This window comes from Cynocephalus volans, chromosome 6 (genome assembly GCF_027409185.1).
Source record: "Cynocephalus volans isolate mCynVol1 chromosome 6, mCynVol1.pri, whole genome shotgun sequence".
Lineage (NCBI taxonomy): Eukaryota > Metazoa > Chordata > Mammalia > Dermoptera > Cynocephalidae > Cynocephalus > Cynocephalus volans.
This window is the reverse complement of record NC_084465.1, coordinates 131722324-131738042: the sequence shown is the minus strand read 5'-3', so window position 1 is coordinate 131738042 and position 15719 is coordinate 131722324. Positions and strand designations below refer to the sequence as shown.

Below are 15719 nucleotides of genomic sequence, written 5' to 3'. Positions count from 1 at the left end.
CACCTCACATAGTTATTTGTGTGTGTGCCTGTGTGCCTGTGTGCGTGTGGTGAGAGCAGGCCTCGTCGAAATGCAGGTCTTGGGTGGGACCTGTGAGTCTGCATTTCTACATTCTCAGATGATGTCATTGCTACTGGTCTGCAGACCACATGTTGAGTGGCAAGTCTAGGCTTTGTCATGGGAAGACAATCAGCAGGTGAGAGTGTGTCCTCATGTAGCAAGATGAGCAGTGGAAGAAGAAAATAAGTTAGTCACCACCACTAGCCCTTGGGGTCCATGACCAGTAATGCCCCCCAGCAGTGATTCTCAAACCTGCCTGAACACTAGAATCATTTGGGGAGCTGCTTTAAAAACACTGACACCAGGCTCCCATCCCAAGAGATTCTTTTTTAATTTGTCTGTGGTGTGGCCCGGGCGACTATAGTTTTAAAAGCTCCCCAGGTCATTCTGTTATGCAGTCAAAAGTTGCGAATCACTACCCTAATTGTCGATGTAAATGGCTTAAGTATTAAGGACCACTTTGCTTTTCCTTCATCAATTCTTTATAAATTCATCTACCTCACATGTCATTTTAGGTAAATGACCAGGAAGAATATCTGGGTCTTTTTCAGAGAATGAAAAGGAGAAGAAAAATGTCATAGAGTGTAACGCTACAGACTGGTAATTTGGCTCTGAATTTCTCATTCCTTAAAATGATGTGTGTAGCACCATCTTGTAGAGATATCGTGAGGGGCATGGTTTGCTAAAAAGAGCAAGAGGCTCAGGGTTAGTAGATGTGATTTGTTGTCCCACCTGCACCACTTCCTGGTTGTGTGACTTTTAGTAGGTCACCTGTCACATGACCTTTCCGGGCTTCAGTTTTCTCAGCTACAAAGTAAGGAGGTTGAAGAATACCAGCTTCTATAGTTCTATGATCTAGGATTAGGTCTGGCTTATTTTCCTCCACAGGTCCTTTCTTCCTCTGTTGACCCATATAATATCATACACCTAAACAGAAACCTATTGAAATTAGCTACAGGATTTCCTGGGCTTTTGACTACTACTTTTCATTTTCCTTACCGACAGTATTTAATTTTTGTTAATGATCTATAGAGGTTTTACATCTGGAAACTCCAAATTGATTGAGATTCTCTAGTAAATGATTTGATAGTACTTATGAGGTTTATTTTTTTTAGGAGTTGTGATTATAGTTAGTGCCTCTATGAGTCGCAGGAAAAAAGTAAAATAAAACTGATCAAAATCTAGGCTAATGCTCCTTCTGCATCTATTTAAATGACAGCTTACAAATATTAGTAAATCATAAATCAGATATTAGCATTGGATTAGGAAGACAGGATGAGGTTAGCCTGAGTTAATTGACAGTCGTCTTTTACATCATATTTGTGTCTAGCTGGAGTAGGTCGATTATTAGCCAGAAAAGATAGTCATTGATTTATCATTAGAGAAATTGTCTCTAATAGATGTAACCACTTTAATGCTCTTGAACTTAGAACAATAAACTTCTAGTTGAAGAGGCAACCAGAATAAGAAAACAAATTATTACTGTTTTATTATTTATTTAGTATTTTCTTATTTATATGAGGTCAGGTATACATAAAGCTCTTGGCATAGTTCCCAGGACATAGCAAACACTCAATAAATGTTAACTATTACTATTAGTTTTATTAAATGAACATTTATTGCTATTATTGCTATTTGGTTAAATTTAAATTTTGAAAGTCACCGAAAAATAGCAATCAGGCAGACAAAACATTTATAGAACCAAAATTTGCTAGAAACATATTTATCCTGAAGTTCTGAATCGATCATTTTGACTTTATATCCACCATATGATATATATGCAAAAACAGCAATTAATTTTCTATTTTCTAATCCCTATGACTTGTTAATACTTCTACTGTACACTGGACCTTATATGCTACTTAATACAAAATACCTGGTGTAGTCTCCTGCAATATATTTAAGTATATGCTCTTCTGAAGAAACGATAATACTGTACACGTATTGGCAACTACGTAAAGTGCTGAATTTCACAGATTAAAATTTACCCTGTGACCCACAGCCACTCAGTCAACCTTCCAGGAGTGGAGATGAGTTTCCAGGGAACCTATCCTTCACTCTCACTAGGTGCTTCCTGTCCCTGATGCGTGACAGTGTTGCAGAAAGTGTCGGCCTAGAGATCACTGAGAACTTCCTGGTCTAACCCCAGGCACCAATGGTCCAGGGCATTGTTAGCTCCTCCTCTCATAATTTAGAGTGGCAGAGGTAACCTTAGCCTCTCCCTCCAAAATACATCTACTCATTTAACATTCATATGAAAACAGAAACTGCAGAGTGATGACTAGATGGAACCAACCATGGAACTTGCCCTAATAACCCAGTCAGTGTTCAGCCTTTAACCTTAATTTGCCTCCTGGTGAGGAGCAAGAATAGTTGGGCGGGACTGAATACAGCAGGTGACTGGATGGGGACAGGGGAGGGCAGGAATGTCTAAGCTTCCAGGCAATCAGTGAAGAGCTCCTCTGCTGACCCAGTCTCCTTGCCCTGAACGTGGATGTCGCAGTGACCAAGAGAGCAGCAGGCACTGTTTTATGGGTCTGGAGAGGGGACTATGTTCAATCCTGTCACACTATCTGTGGTGTTTGCTGCATGGTTCTATTTCTTAGTGCCCTCGTTCATGGTGGAGAGCCTGGTCTAAGCAGCAGCAGCAGCAGCAGCAGCAGATTTAGAAGCTGAGATGGTTATGCAGACTTCAGTGCTTGGACCTTAGTTTTCTCATCAGTAAAATAACAGGGTAGAACGAGTTGCTTTCTAAAGACTTCCAGGTGTTTTCAGGGTAGCAGAGAGTGATGTTGGTGAGTGGATGGAGACTTCTAATTTCTCGACTTCAGTCCATGGCCATAGCCACGGTCTGCTCTTTGTCCTGCTGCTTTGTGCTTGGGGTTGTAGGGTTTGTGCTTATTCTTCCGAGAGAAGCCTCAATCCCCAACTCTGCCCTTCCCCTATGAAACACAGAAATGGGGGGGCAGGGGGGAGCTGGATGGAGATAGGGCATTGGAATGCAGACTGTGGATTGGGACCAAAAGCCTGTGGAAGTAGATAAAGAAAAGCATCCTAATAATGTGAATGTCAATGAGATGATATTGGTAAAGCTACACTCCTATGAAGAAAGGCGTTGCATTTATAATCATTTATGCAAAGTAGTTCCTCTCACAGTAATGTAATTTCCTCCTAGAGAGCTCTGAGTTGGGCAGGACTGAATAGAATGGGTGGCTGGATGGTAACCTCATAACCAAGTTTCCAGGAAACACCGTGCCTCGCCCACCGAATGTTTTTCATGGCCTGTGCGAGAGAGCATGGATTCACTTCTCAGGCAGAGCTGCAGCTGTCATGTGCACGGGTGGGGGGAGTGCTGCCCAGATTACTTCTAGGTCTATACTGCTGTTCCCAGGCACCATCCTTTGCAGCTGGAACTGGCATGGCCCTACTGTTCTACACCCACCGACAAGCTCGACACTCCACACAGTGAGCTGCAGCAGTAGGAAGGGCTAAGGATTTAGATTTATTTCAAGACAGCTCCAAAGGAAGCCAAGGTGGTCCTTCTGAGACCAGCCACCTGCCTGCGGGAACTGGGACTGGCAAGCCCATGCCTGATACACAGAAGAGTGGAAAGTCCCCCAGCATCAGCTTCAGAGTCCAGACATGCTGGCTTGAACCCAACAGTCTGTAAATTCAGTTACCAGCTGTGTAACCCTGGACAAGTCAACTCATTTTCTCTGAGTTTCCACTTCCTCACTGTAAAATGGGGCTATCCAACATGTGTCCTGTGGAGTTGTGAAAATCAAAATACAGTTACAGAGCCTCCACATGGGCATCAGGAAAGAGAAGCTCCTCTTGTAATGATGGTTTTTACTGTTGTGCTGTGTCGGCTTCCTGAATCATGCTCCCCACTCCCTAAGATGTCACGAGGCCAAATACTGGGGAGTCTCAGTGACTATGACTTCTAATCCTACTTCCATCACTGCTTTGCTAGGGGAGGTCAGAGAAGTTAATTTAATCTCTGTCACCTCAGAGTTCTCAGTATAACATAGTGAATGCTATTGATATATCACCTGAAATATTTTTAGAAGGGATAATAAGCAACCCCATAAAGCCATTTACAAACACAGACAACTCACTTATCCATGTTAACTGGGGACAGGAATCATACAGATAAAAGAAATCCACCAATAATCCTGAAACCTCATTAGGTTAAACACCTTTTCTTGTCGAACCAATGATGTAAACAAGGAATTAAATGGACTTGTTAGAGTTTCCTTTCCTTTCTCTGTCTCCTGGTGGTAAAATTATGAGTGCTAAGTTCCCTGTTTGTTCCCAACCAGAGGGGAAAGGGAAGCAGATGCCCAGAGACTCTCCCAGTGGAGAGTCAAACCTTGAATGATCCAGACTCATCTACATAAAGTACCTAAAATGACTAACCAGTAATTGAAGCATGTAAAGTCACATATGGAGATTTTTTTCTTCTTTAAAAAGGACATGACGATAGACAAGACATGAAGGCAAAGAACAGTTTTGTAAGACTGGAAAGGCCTCCTCTAAGAATCATTTAGTCCAACCACTTTGTTTTGCAGATGAAGGAAGGAAGAAGTTTTGAGTGTTTTCCAGTGCTGGTGTAGGAGGGGATGGTAGCAGGAATATGCATCTTGAGTGCGGATGGGAAGTAATGACCGTCACGAACAATAAAGAGTACAAAAGGGCACATTTGTCATAGTGTCCCTTTCTGTGGCCTCCCACACATACTGTTTATTGTTTATCCCTTCATCTCACTGACTTGTGGGTAGCAAGAGCTGTATGATGTGGTCCTGAAATACTGCTTTATTATCAAAACAACTTCAATAACCTATGTCGTATTACTAATGAGACTTGCTGAGCACCTGTGTACTATGACAGTCCACAGCTAAAACAAGCAGAGGGACACACGAAGCTTCCTTCCCTGCCTCCCTCCCTCCAGAGTGACCAGTGTGACCAACGTGCTTGCTTCCCTTGCATTAACCAAACCAGACCCGGCCGGGCAGTGGGGTTCTGAGGCTCCCTCTGATCCTGGCTTCAGCTTCCCCCAGCTCAGCCACTCTCTGTTTCTGGTACATGGGGAAGAACCTTGGGGGCTCCTGGGAGAACTCTCTCCACACCCTCCTATGTCATATACATTTTTGTGTGGATTAAAGCTTGAGGCTATGAACTAGCCATCCCACTTCGACTGCCCCTAGTCTCCTGAGCTGTGCTGGCTCACATGAAAGATTCAGGTTCTGTCCAGCACAATATAACATTTTCAGGTGGTGAATTCTCATGCAGACCTCATACTCTAACAACAGAATTCAAAAAATTTTCTAGCTTTATTTCAAACTTTCCCCCCTTTCATTTGACTACCACACCTCCTTCCTCTGCAATTCCATCCAGACCTTTAGTCGAATTTATGGATTTTCCTTCCCTATCTTCTTTTGAAACCTATCAACCTTTTGGGAACTAAGGTCTATATAAGTGAACGTAACATTGCCAATTTAATCTTATACTATCATAGAGAAATGATTATCTCTGAAATCTATTACTTCATTTTGTAACCTTCCCTATGCCATCCTACCATACACTCACACAGTAACCATGAGATACCAATATTCCTCAAAAAATGACACAGGACAATTTTGCAAATCTGATCAGGCACCAGTGCCAGGGCATTTACACACATTCTCTTGTAAGCCCTCACAACAGTCCTATTAATTAGGTATGTATCTGGGACTATGTTATTGGCAAAACAAAACAGTAATGCCTTCCACTGAGTTCTACTGCCAAAAAACGGTGTAGCTGCTCCCTGTTTTAACCCTGTGCTGGCATTTTCAATTTTTCCAAACAAAGAATCCTCATTAATTTTCTTCCATAGACATCATTGTATTGAGTGGGCCATGTTTTGAAAGTAACTAGTTTTCATTTTAGTTGATCAAAGCTATACAAAAATAACTGCCAGTCAAAGTTATTGAATTGACAGACTGCTAGCCTAAAGTAAAACAACCCACTATTCACGTAGCACATAAAACTTTATGGTAGGAGAAATAAATTACCAGTGGCCTTTTATGAAGTACTAAAATATACTTTCCCCGATTCCTGGGGCTGGACCTGAAGACTGACTGGAACCACTGGGCCAAAGTTTCCTTCTATTCTCCAACTTTCTCAGGTATAAACAGGTGAGCTGGAAGCAATCCTGCCACACCTGTCTGAGTGCCACTTGAGGGTGGTTCTACACTTTCACCCTACTCCTTCGCACTGGCATGGCTCCCAGGGATGAAGGAGACTCCTCCATAGCTACACCTTGGCATTCTCCATCACAGTCCTTAAAAAAGTCATCTTAAAGAAAAACGAAGTCCTTACTTTTCGTTTTGCTTTTATTTCTGTGGGATTTAGACAGCAGGGGAACGGTTCCTCTTAGGCAGTCCTATGAGGCCAAATATTTTAGCCCAGGCCAAATTCTGCAAATGTAAATCTGAAGAATATAATTCAAATCAATGTCCCGATTTAAATACTCCACAGCAAATACATTGTATATGTCGGTCTACCCAAGAAGAGTTCACACTTGACAGACACTATGAAGTAGAAATAATGTCTTACAAGGCACATTTCTTCAGAGGCTTGAAAAGCTTGATGGGCAGAATCCCATTCAGCCCTTACTCTCTTCTGTTAAGAAGGCAGAAGGGAGGGAATATCACCATTAAATGGCAGTTCTTAAATACCCTCTCACACACACTATGAATCAACCATAATCCTGATTCAAAGCAAAAACCAAAAAACAAACATAAAAATTATAATTATACTCAGGAACTGAATTCATGAAGCCTAAAATAAGAAAGTTGACTACAAAGTAACTAAGAGCACATTGGCAGGCCAAACAGAAAATGGGACTTTAAGTTATATCTTCTTCAGTATTTATCTGACTAAATTGATATCCACATGTATATGTGTGTGAATCTACAGAGATATAAATATATATAGATCTGTGTATGTGAAATAAATTATATTATACACTCATACATATAATAACAAATCTATATTCATCTTACATTTTGAAACATTTGAAATATTTGTGGGCAGATCTTTCTTTAAATAAAACTTGACTCCTTTGGAAATAGCTTATAAAACTAACCCACTTGTGCCTTCAATATCCAACAGCTATTTACTAAACATTTACCATGTATAAGCATGGTGGCAGGCTTTATTTATTTTTTTGCTGATTCAGTTATAAAGGGAATGTTTGGTACTACTGTATTCCCTAGTATCTAGAACAGTGTCTGACAAACAATAAAAATTTAACAAATATTTCAAATGAATGAATAAATATTCTGTTTGTTCCACATGATACAAGATTTTGAGGACTCAAACCTAATTTGTACAGATGTTTTGGCTGTTTTTCATAACAATTTAAGATAAAATGTATCTGAGAAAAAGTTTTATCTAACTTGACCTAGTTAGGCTTTGATTCAAATGGGATGATTTTGAGGGAAATTTCCATAATATGAGAAGATGAGGTTTGGGAGATTTTATGACAGAAATAATAATGATAATGATAAAATAATAATCATGGCTCTGAAAACAAAGGTATTAAATACATATTAATAATTAGGAAAGGGGGTTCGAAGATAATGAGTACCTTAAAACACATTACAATGGACAGATTGAATTTGGTCCCAGTGAGAGCCAAGCTGTTCTGTTGAAAAGAATAATAAAACCCTAGCATTTCACTATTAAAGGACACAGGGGGACAATTCTATGGAGAGTTGAGTTAAAGCCTGCCTGGGAGTAAAGCGCCTACCCACACAGGTAAATTGTCTCTTCTAGGGCAAGCCAGGAAGGGGCCCATTCACTTCAGATGGGTGAACTCACTTGTCCCAAGAGGCCATTTTACTTCCAGCTTCTTCCTACTGGATCAGGCTCATTTGTTTTTATATCTCAGATCTATGTGTAGTCCTTGCTCACACTGCATGTGTTACTATAAAACACCTTTCAGTATGCCATCTCTAAAATGGACTGCACTAAACAAATGTTCTCTTAGGGCAATAACTCCTTAATATAAACTGCATTTAATAAAACTGGTAGTGATTCTTAAAAGAAAAGGCATATTCAGAGAAAATGTCTGGAAGAAATTTGCAATTAATATTTTACAAGACATTTAGATTCTGCAGATTCCTCCTTGCTGTTAAAATTTAAGAGCTTTTTCAAAACTGTATTCCTCTCTGTTATTACATCCTTAATTAAATTAATTTATACAGTGAATGCTCTAATGATACTGCTGTAGATTTTCAATCAAAAAGTCTTATTGCTAGAAACAATATGTGTTGAGACCTTGAAAAAATTGACATGAGGCACGGTGCTGTCACAGGCACAAAGACATTTGGCCCTGACATATGATTACTGAAAAGATCTTGATAGTTTTTCTGTGCTTCAAATAATGTCTTTATTTTATTTTATTTTTTAATTGAATTAAATTAGGCCAATGAAAACAAAATGAATCTTGCAAGTTGCTTTTATAAGGATTTCTCTCTGGGAAACACAAATGGCAGACAATGACATTTCTATTAGGTAATACTACCAGCTGGGTTGTACCAACCCAGAACCCTAAACGAAGGAGGCTTTCTGTAAGCTTGATTTGTTATATCAAAGTGGAGGCAGCCAAAATGTGTCCAAGAACACAAATGGCACAGCAGTGGAAAATGTCAGTCTAACAAGGCTGCACCAAACCAGACGGCTCACCAAGCAGCCCAGCCTGAGCAGACACAGTCACAATATTTTCTTCAGGCTATGAAAGCACTACTCACTCGGGATAACAAGGATGTGTATGTATGTGGAACTGGTACTGACTCCAGGAAGAACAGCACTAAAGCATAAACCATGCCAGTATTAATTACTGTCCACTGTCCATTCTTCCAGCTAGACCAGCTAAAAGGCCCGTTGGGCTTGATCTCTGCTATTTCCTGCATATTACCTACCTTAGTGCCTGGCACATAGTAGGTATTCAATAATCACTGGTGATTTTTTAATCTCAGGAAATGTCAGTAATTAATCAGGCACTACATCTAAGATTTGATCTGTTGCTTGAGCATCGAGCAATCATTTCTAGAGGAGAGCATGACCAAACTGAGGAAACGACACCCAGACTCTCATTCTTTGCTCTGCACTGAGCTGTCGAATTTGCTCCCTTTATTTCTACTGTTGCATTTGCAGGATTTATGTGGAGCATTTCAGAGGATATAAGACCCAGTGTCTTTCTTGCTTACATAGTAAGAGGCAGGTTTGAGAAATATGTCCTCAATTACTTTGCACTGCTTAGGAAAGCCCTGATCTTTTACCTGGATACCACTGCACTCCCACCCCGACGCCATGTAAAGGGTCCCTAAAACCCATGCATGACATGAAAAGGAGGATGCCTTTAATTCAAAATCTAAAGACACACATCTGATTGCAGTGCTGGTAGACAGTACCATCAGCTTGTTTTTACCTCCCATACTAAAATACTAACCAAGTTCTTTGTTTCCCTTAAGAAAGGAAGATGGAACATAAAGGCAAAAGCAAACCCCTACACATTAATCAAGTTTGGTTCCATGATAAAAGTTCCTCATGATACAAAACATCAACTGCAAAAGAAAATTACCTAGGGAAAAAAAAAAAAAAAAAAAAAAAAGCCCGGCACTATTTGATCTTGTTTTAAATTGAAAGTTTTGGACACTTTAGAAAAAAGGCAGCAAGTGCCTTTTTAATGGATTTTATCTGCAGGAAAATGATTACAACCAGAAAAGCTTTAAAGTGTCAGCTGGTGATGCATTTTTCTTTATCCCTTTTATTTTTATTCAGAAAGAAATTGAAGGCATATGGCAAAGTGCATCATTAATTTCTTATTAATTTCATAATACGAAGGCAACCAGTTAAAATAGTAGTGCTACAACTTTAAATTACCGAACTCACTTGGTATTTAATGAGAGATTTAGCACAGCAGGGTTTCTGTTAAATTAAGTTGTGCCTTCACGTCACAGTGGGAAAACAGGTGTATATTGGTTTAGAATTATGGAAATGTTGACTAATGCCGAGGCTTGTAATCAAACAGCAAGGCACCCTGTACTTTTTTTTTTCTAAGAATATGCATTAATCTTTTATGTCTGGTCCCATTTCTTCCTGTCCACCAAAGGCTTATAGCTGAAAGGCAACCACTTTCATGTTTCTCCTGTAGCTGTTAAGGGTGATGTTTATCAGATAAAGCTGTACATAAACGCAGGATGTGGAACTCTGTGCCTATTTAGTGTGTTTGAAATGGCAAATGTAGCAAGTGGGTACACTGTAAAGGCTATGAGTCTCATAAATCAGATCTGAATTTTCAAATTTTTGTTTAACCTGCCTTAAGTAATTGGGCATATAAAATTGAACTAGATAAAAACAAAAGCAAAAATAATCCACTAACCAACTTTTCCCACTCCCAAATTAATGTCCTTAACAACAGGTCTCCAAAATCACCACCCCTGAATTCTGCATGCATAATGTTTTAGGAAGAAGAGAAAGAAAATATGCATAACTTTTTTTTTTTTTAATACAGAAGATGCTATTCATTTGCTAAGAAAGGGTCCGAGTAAGCTATCCCAAACAGAAGCATACTCATCAGTTTCTTCTATACATTTCAACACTCCCCATGCTCATATTAACTCTGGGTTTCTTGAGGGTACCTTCACATATGAAGGTGGCATGTTGGCAGCGTTACTTCTAGTAGAGGTGATGAATCCAAGTTAACCAAGCTTTGCGTTCATTAAAAATATTATGTAAGGGCCGAGCCCGTGGCGCACTCGGTAGAGTGCTGCGCCCGCCGCGGGTTCGGATCCTATATAGGAATGACCGGTGCACTCACTGGCTGAGTGCCGGTCACGAAAAAATGACAAAAAAAAAAATATATATATTATGTAATTTGGCAACTAACAATACCATACCTTAAATGCTAAATAGCAATTCATCATCTCAAGTAATTTTTGAAAACACCTAGAAGGGATTCTGTGTGCTAATTACTGTAAAGCACTTCTTTTTAAGAGAAGAAATAAATACAAAGTGGTCTTTGGGTTTGATTAGGAGCCTGGGAAATAAAGATTATTTTCTTCTGTTGTTGGCTGAGTAAGTAAATATTTACCTTGGTTGCTTCATTCAATAATGTGACATACCACTGAAATCTCCTAGAATTTATATTGGAAAAATTCCATTTACATGGAGAATGAAGCTGAAATACTACTACTTTTTTTTCTAAGTCACTGAGCAAATCACTTAGACTTAATAAAAGCAGCTTTACTAAAAACCACCTTAGAAGTTTCAGGTAGTAGTTAAATTGGAAGGGAGCATTCTGGTACCACACACTTGGTTTCTGAACCTTCCATTTATTAGTTCGCTCAAATGAAAAGGGGAAAATCAAAGTGGTATGATTCAAGACCAAGGCTCATAATGTATTTCTTCTGGGTAATTAAGAAGTTATTGTTTTGAAAACCTTTTGCTAAGCATCTTGCCATTATAAATATTATAAAATTTTCAATGGATCTAAGGTGAATTATAAAAATACTATCTTTTGTGGGAGTAACGGGGGACAAAATGCTTATGTTTACATATATTAGTGTGTATATGCACATGCACAGGTGCTTGTGTATGTGTAAAGAGACAGATAAATGACACAAAGTTAGAATTATACCCTGAAAACATTAGGGACATTATGTTATCTTTATTTTATTCCTATCAAACCAGGTTTCAATAAAATCATTATCATTGCATTGCTTACCACCGGTCCTTCATTATAACCAATGCATATCATTATGGTATTGAATTAACTCATCACTGATATTTAAGTCAATAGGGAAGATATCCAAACAGCATAGGGAAACAGATACTAGCTTGGAATATATAAAAGTGCCACAAAATCCTTTAGTAATAATGTATTCTGATGAAGGTGCTATATGCAACATCAGTTCATTTCTAGTGAATTGTACTAATCATCAAATATTAATCGCAAGAAAATGGAAAAAAAGACTGTAAGCTTTGTATTTTTTGTTCTATATCAACATGAAGCCACAAATTGGGCATTAAAACATTGACTTTGTTAACCACCATTGACTGTTTAGAAACCATTAGGAGGCTTAATATTATGGCTGTACAGGGTACATTTTGTCCTTTCAAAAGAAAATCTAAAGACTAAATTTGAAAAAGGGCTCCTGGTGAGTAAAAGCTTTTCCTTTTCCATTTGCTTCTCTTGTGTTGGGTTTTTTTTTTTTTTTCCTTTTAAAACCTTAGCCCACCCAATACCCTTTGGCAGCTGCTGCTACCCAGTGGGGTCACTCTGATTTTCTAACCAGGGGACATGCTATTTGAGAGCTCTTCCTGTCAGCATTAATACCAGTGCTTCTTTATGGGCCAGCCAGCTGATCTGGCGGCTGTAGGGAGCAGAGGGGTCAGCACACATTCCTCAAAAGACCAAAGTCATTTTTGGCACTAAGAGCCTATAACTAGAACCTTCAGTTGAAAGGACCATTTTCAAGCAATAAAGTGATTTTGGTACAAAAGTAAACCGACTCACCCCAGGTAAAGTTTTAATATTGTGCAGTGCATTCTGGGCTTCAAGTGCAGCTTTTCTTGTATAAAATGTTACGAAACAACAACCTACAGAGAGAAATGAAAAGGTTTTAGAAATTTCTGTGAATGCTTTGCTTAGATATAATGGAGACTGTGGCGAACAAATAATCTACTTAAAAGGATGCACAATTTAAAAATAATAAAGTGTATGAGAACAGTAATGACAACATCTCAAGCTTTTACACAGTGCCTTTCATCCTAAATCATATTTATTAGCTTTACCCATGTTGGAGATCAATTCATAACTCTGTACCAACTATCTGGAATACAGCTATTCAGGAAGGAGGGTGGGAGGTGGTGGGAGGTGGTGGGAGGGTGAATGAGGTGTTAATGGGACTTGTGGCATAGCAACTACATAAAGAGAAGTATTTAATCACAATAACAATAGCACAAACTTACACTAACTCTTATTTTCTTAAAGGGTACCTCTAGAACATCAGACTTTTAAAACACTTTCTAAATGCAAAGATTTAGACAACTGGACTATAATCTTCCTAAAAGCTGGGATAATGCCTTATTCTTTATTTCTTCCATAGTACATAATACAAAGTTCTGTATATATGACACTCGGAATGTTTGCCAAAATGAAAGACTATATTTTAACCAACTTAGAAATTAAGTTACAATATGGGTGGGTACATGCTCAAGCAGCTGTTAGCAGACTCTGGCCCATGTTTTAAATATGCCTGCGGCATTCCAACTGGCAGCCTTTTGACTCCCCACTTCCAAGAGCTGATGAGAGTCTAGGCTGAGTGCCCCTCCAAGGCAGACCAGCATATGCCCTCTTTCCAACTAACCCTTACACCAAAGCAAATGGTGTTGCAGCCTCAGACCATTCCTTCTGCATCCTGAAGAATGGGTGACCCCTTCTTCAACTTGTTGAAAAATATTTAATCAGTATTTTTTTCTATCAGCTCACAGTTTCTCAGCACAACCAGGCTTAGAAAAAGGGCAAACAAAAACTTTAGAAATGTAAAGAAAAAAGATGCTGTCTTTAATCTGGGCTGTCTCTTGTAAGTTGGGTTGAGGAAAAAGTGCTGCAATGCACTCTCCAAGACTGTATTTTACTGCAACTTTACTAAAGGCTCCTAATGCACGGAGCCAGAGAAGAGCTTTGAGAGGTACTCATACGCCAGGCACAGAGAGTAGCATGAGAGAAACGTGCAGCACTTAGGCATCAATATCAGTTCTACTTAGGGGAACGATGCAAATAAGACAAAGAGGAGAACAAAATGACACAGTTGCAGAGCAGTGTGCTGGCACTGCAAGCCATCAAAGGTTTAGAATCACACACTGGCATTCTGATTTCTCAAAATAAAAACTCATTCAAAGGAGTAGGGGAAAGTAAAGTACAATCCCACTCATACCCATTCCTAAAGACATCTAAATACTTCTTCCCCATTTACAAAAGAAATTTGGAACCTTGTTGTCTTACACTTGATGTAGTTGTAGTCTACCAAGATAAATATGCAAAACCTTCACCTCGCAGACAGAGTATGATCATAGCTCCTTGACATTTAAAAAGCTCCATGCGTCCAAGGATCAGAAACTCTTCAAATATACCATTTGAATGAAGGTGGAAACTGAATATTTTGAAGTTTCTTTAAAGACTCATAGATGGTGCTATGGTTTGATTGTCCCCTCCAAAACTCATGATGAAATTTAATTGCCATTGTAACAGTGCTGAGAGGTGGGATCCTTAAGAGGTGATTAGGTCCTGAGAGCTCTGCCCTAATGAATGAATTAATGCCATTACTGAGGAGTGGGCTCCTGATAAAAGGATGATGTTGGCCCAATTTCCTCTGTCTCACATGTGCTTCCTTGCCGTGTGATGCCTTCTGTCATGCTATTATGCAGTAAGAAGGCTTTTACCACATGCAGCGCCTTGATATTGGACTTCCCAGCCTCCAGAACCACATGCCAAATAAATTGTTCATTATAAATTACTCAGTCTGTGTTATTCTGTTATAGCAGAAGACAGACTAAGACAGATGGAGAGACTGGCCATTTTTAAATGAGCTTTTCACTCCAGCTCTTCTGACTTCTTTGATCAGAGTTCACTTGCCCATGCTGCTTAAAGGTAGACTTTTCACTAAATTAGCTTCATTTTTATAACATAAGCTCCAGAAACGCTATGGGAATTCCTTCAAATCAAGGAATAATTGTAAACAGAAAAGTCCCAGCTTCCGGTAACCTATTGTAATCATTTTTAGAAGAAGAAAAATACTAAGCATGTTTCTGCAGTCTTGGTATAGAAAGAAAAACAGGAAATGCCTCCTAACTGCTTCCGACAGACAGACTCTCAGTAAATTCCACTGTCTCTCTCCTGGGCTCATGGGATTTGCTTCCAGATAAGGAAGCGATGGGGAGGTTCTGAACTTCAACCTTGCCTAGTAATCAAAGTTTCAAAAAGTGGCAGAATTTGATAGTTTTAAGCAGGTAGCTTTTGGGGGTGAGATACGTTAGAAAGAAAAAAAAGAAAAGAAAAAAGACTTAAGGATGGAACAGTTTGCTTGGCTGAAAAGTAGGAGTAAACTTGGGAGATGAGAAGTGAATGCCAGTTTGGGCATGCTCGGAGCCAAGAAAGAAAAGTTTAGATTGGGCTGAAAGAACAGTGGAATGATGGGGGAACTGAAAATGTGGTACTAAACACAATAAGACAAAATCAACAAAGAATAAAGATGATGTAAACTGAGGGAATAGTGTGCCTTCATATGTTGGGCCAACTTGAAGAGCTCTGACCAACACACAGTGGTCTCATGAATAAAGCTCTCCTGCTTTAGACATCTAAACAAAATTCCTACCATTTCCCACTTCCTGAGAATCCACTGGGAAAGTGAAGTCCATTTGATATTTAGGTGTTAAAATGCTACCCTTGAGGAAGGGGATATTTAATTGTTCCTAGCTATTTACATCCTAGTGTAAATTTGACTACTTGAAGGCTTTTCCTCTTGAACAAAGTACTTCTTAGTGAATAGAAGGTGAGTGATTTTTTTTTTTTTTTTTTTTTTTTTTTTTTTTTTTTTTTTTTTTTT

The 15719-nt window shown here is 39.1% G+C and overlaps 1 protein-coding gene across 6 annotated transcripts in view; it reads right to left on the bottom strand.

Annotated features, from left to right (window-relative positions):
- Positions 1-15719, bottom strand: part of CELF2 (CUGBP Elav-like family member 2) — a 305972-nt gene that overhangs the window by 110618 nt on the left and 179635 nt on the right. For all 6 annotated transcript variants that reach the window (XM_063099375.1, XM_063099374.1, XM_063099379.1 and 3 more), the window contains exon 3: positions 12629-12711. In XM_063099375.1, the coding sequence (XP_062955445.1) occupies positions 12629-12711 (83 nt within the window). The remainder of the gene's footprint in view (positions 1-12628; positions 12712-15719) is intronic.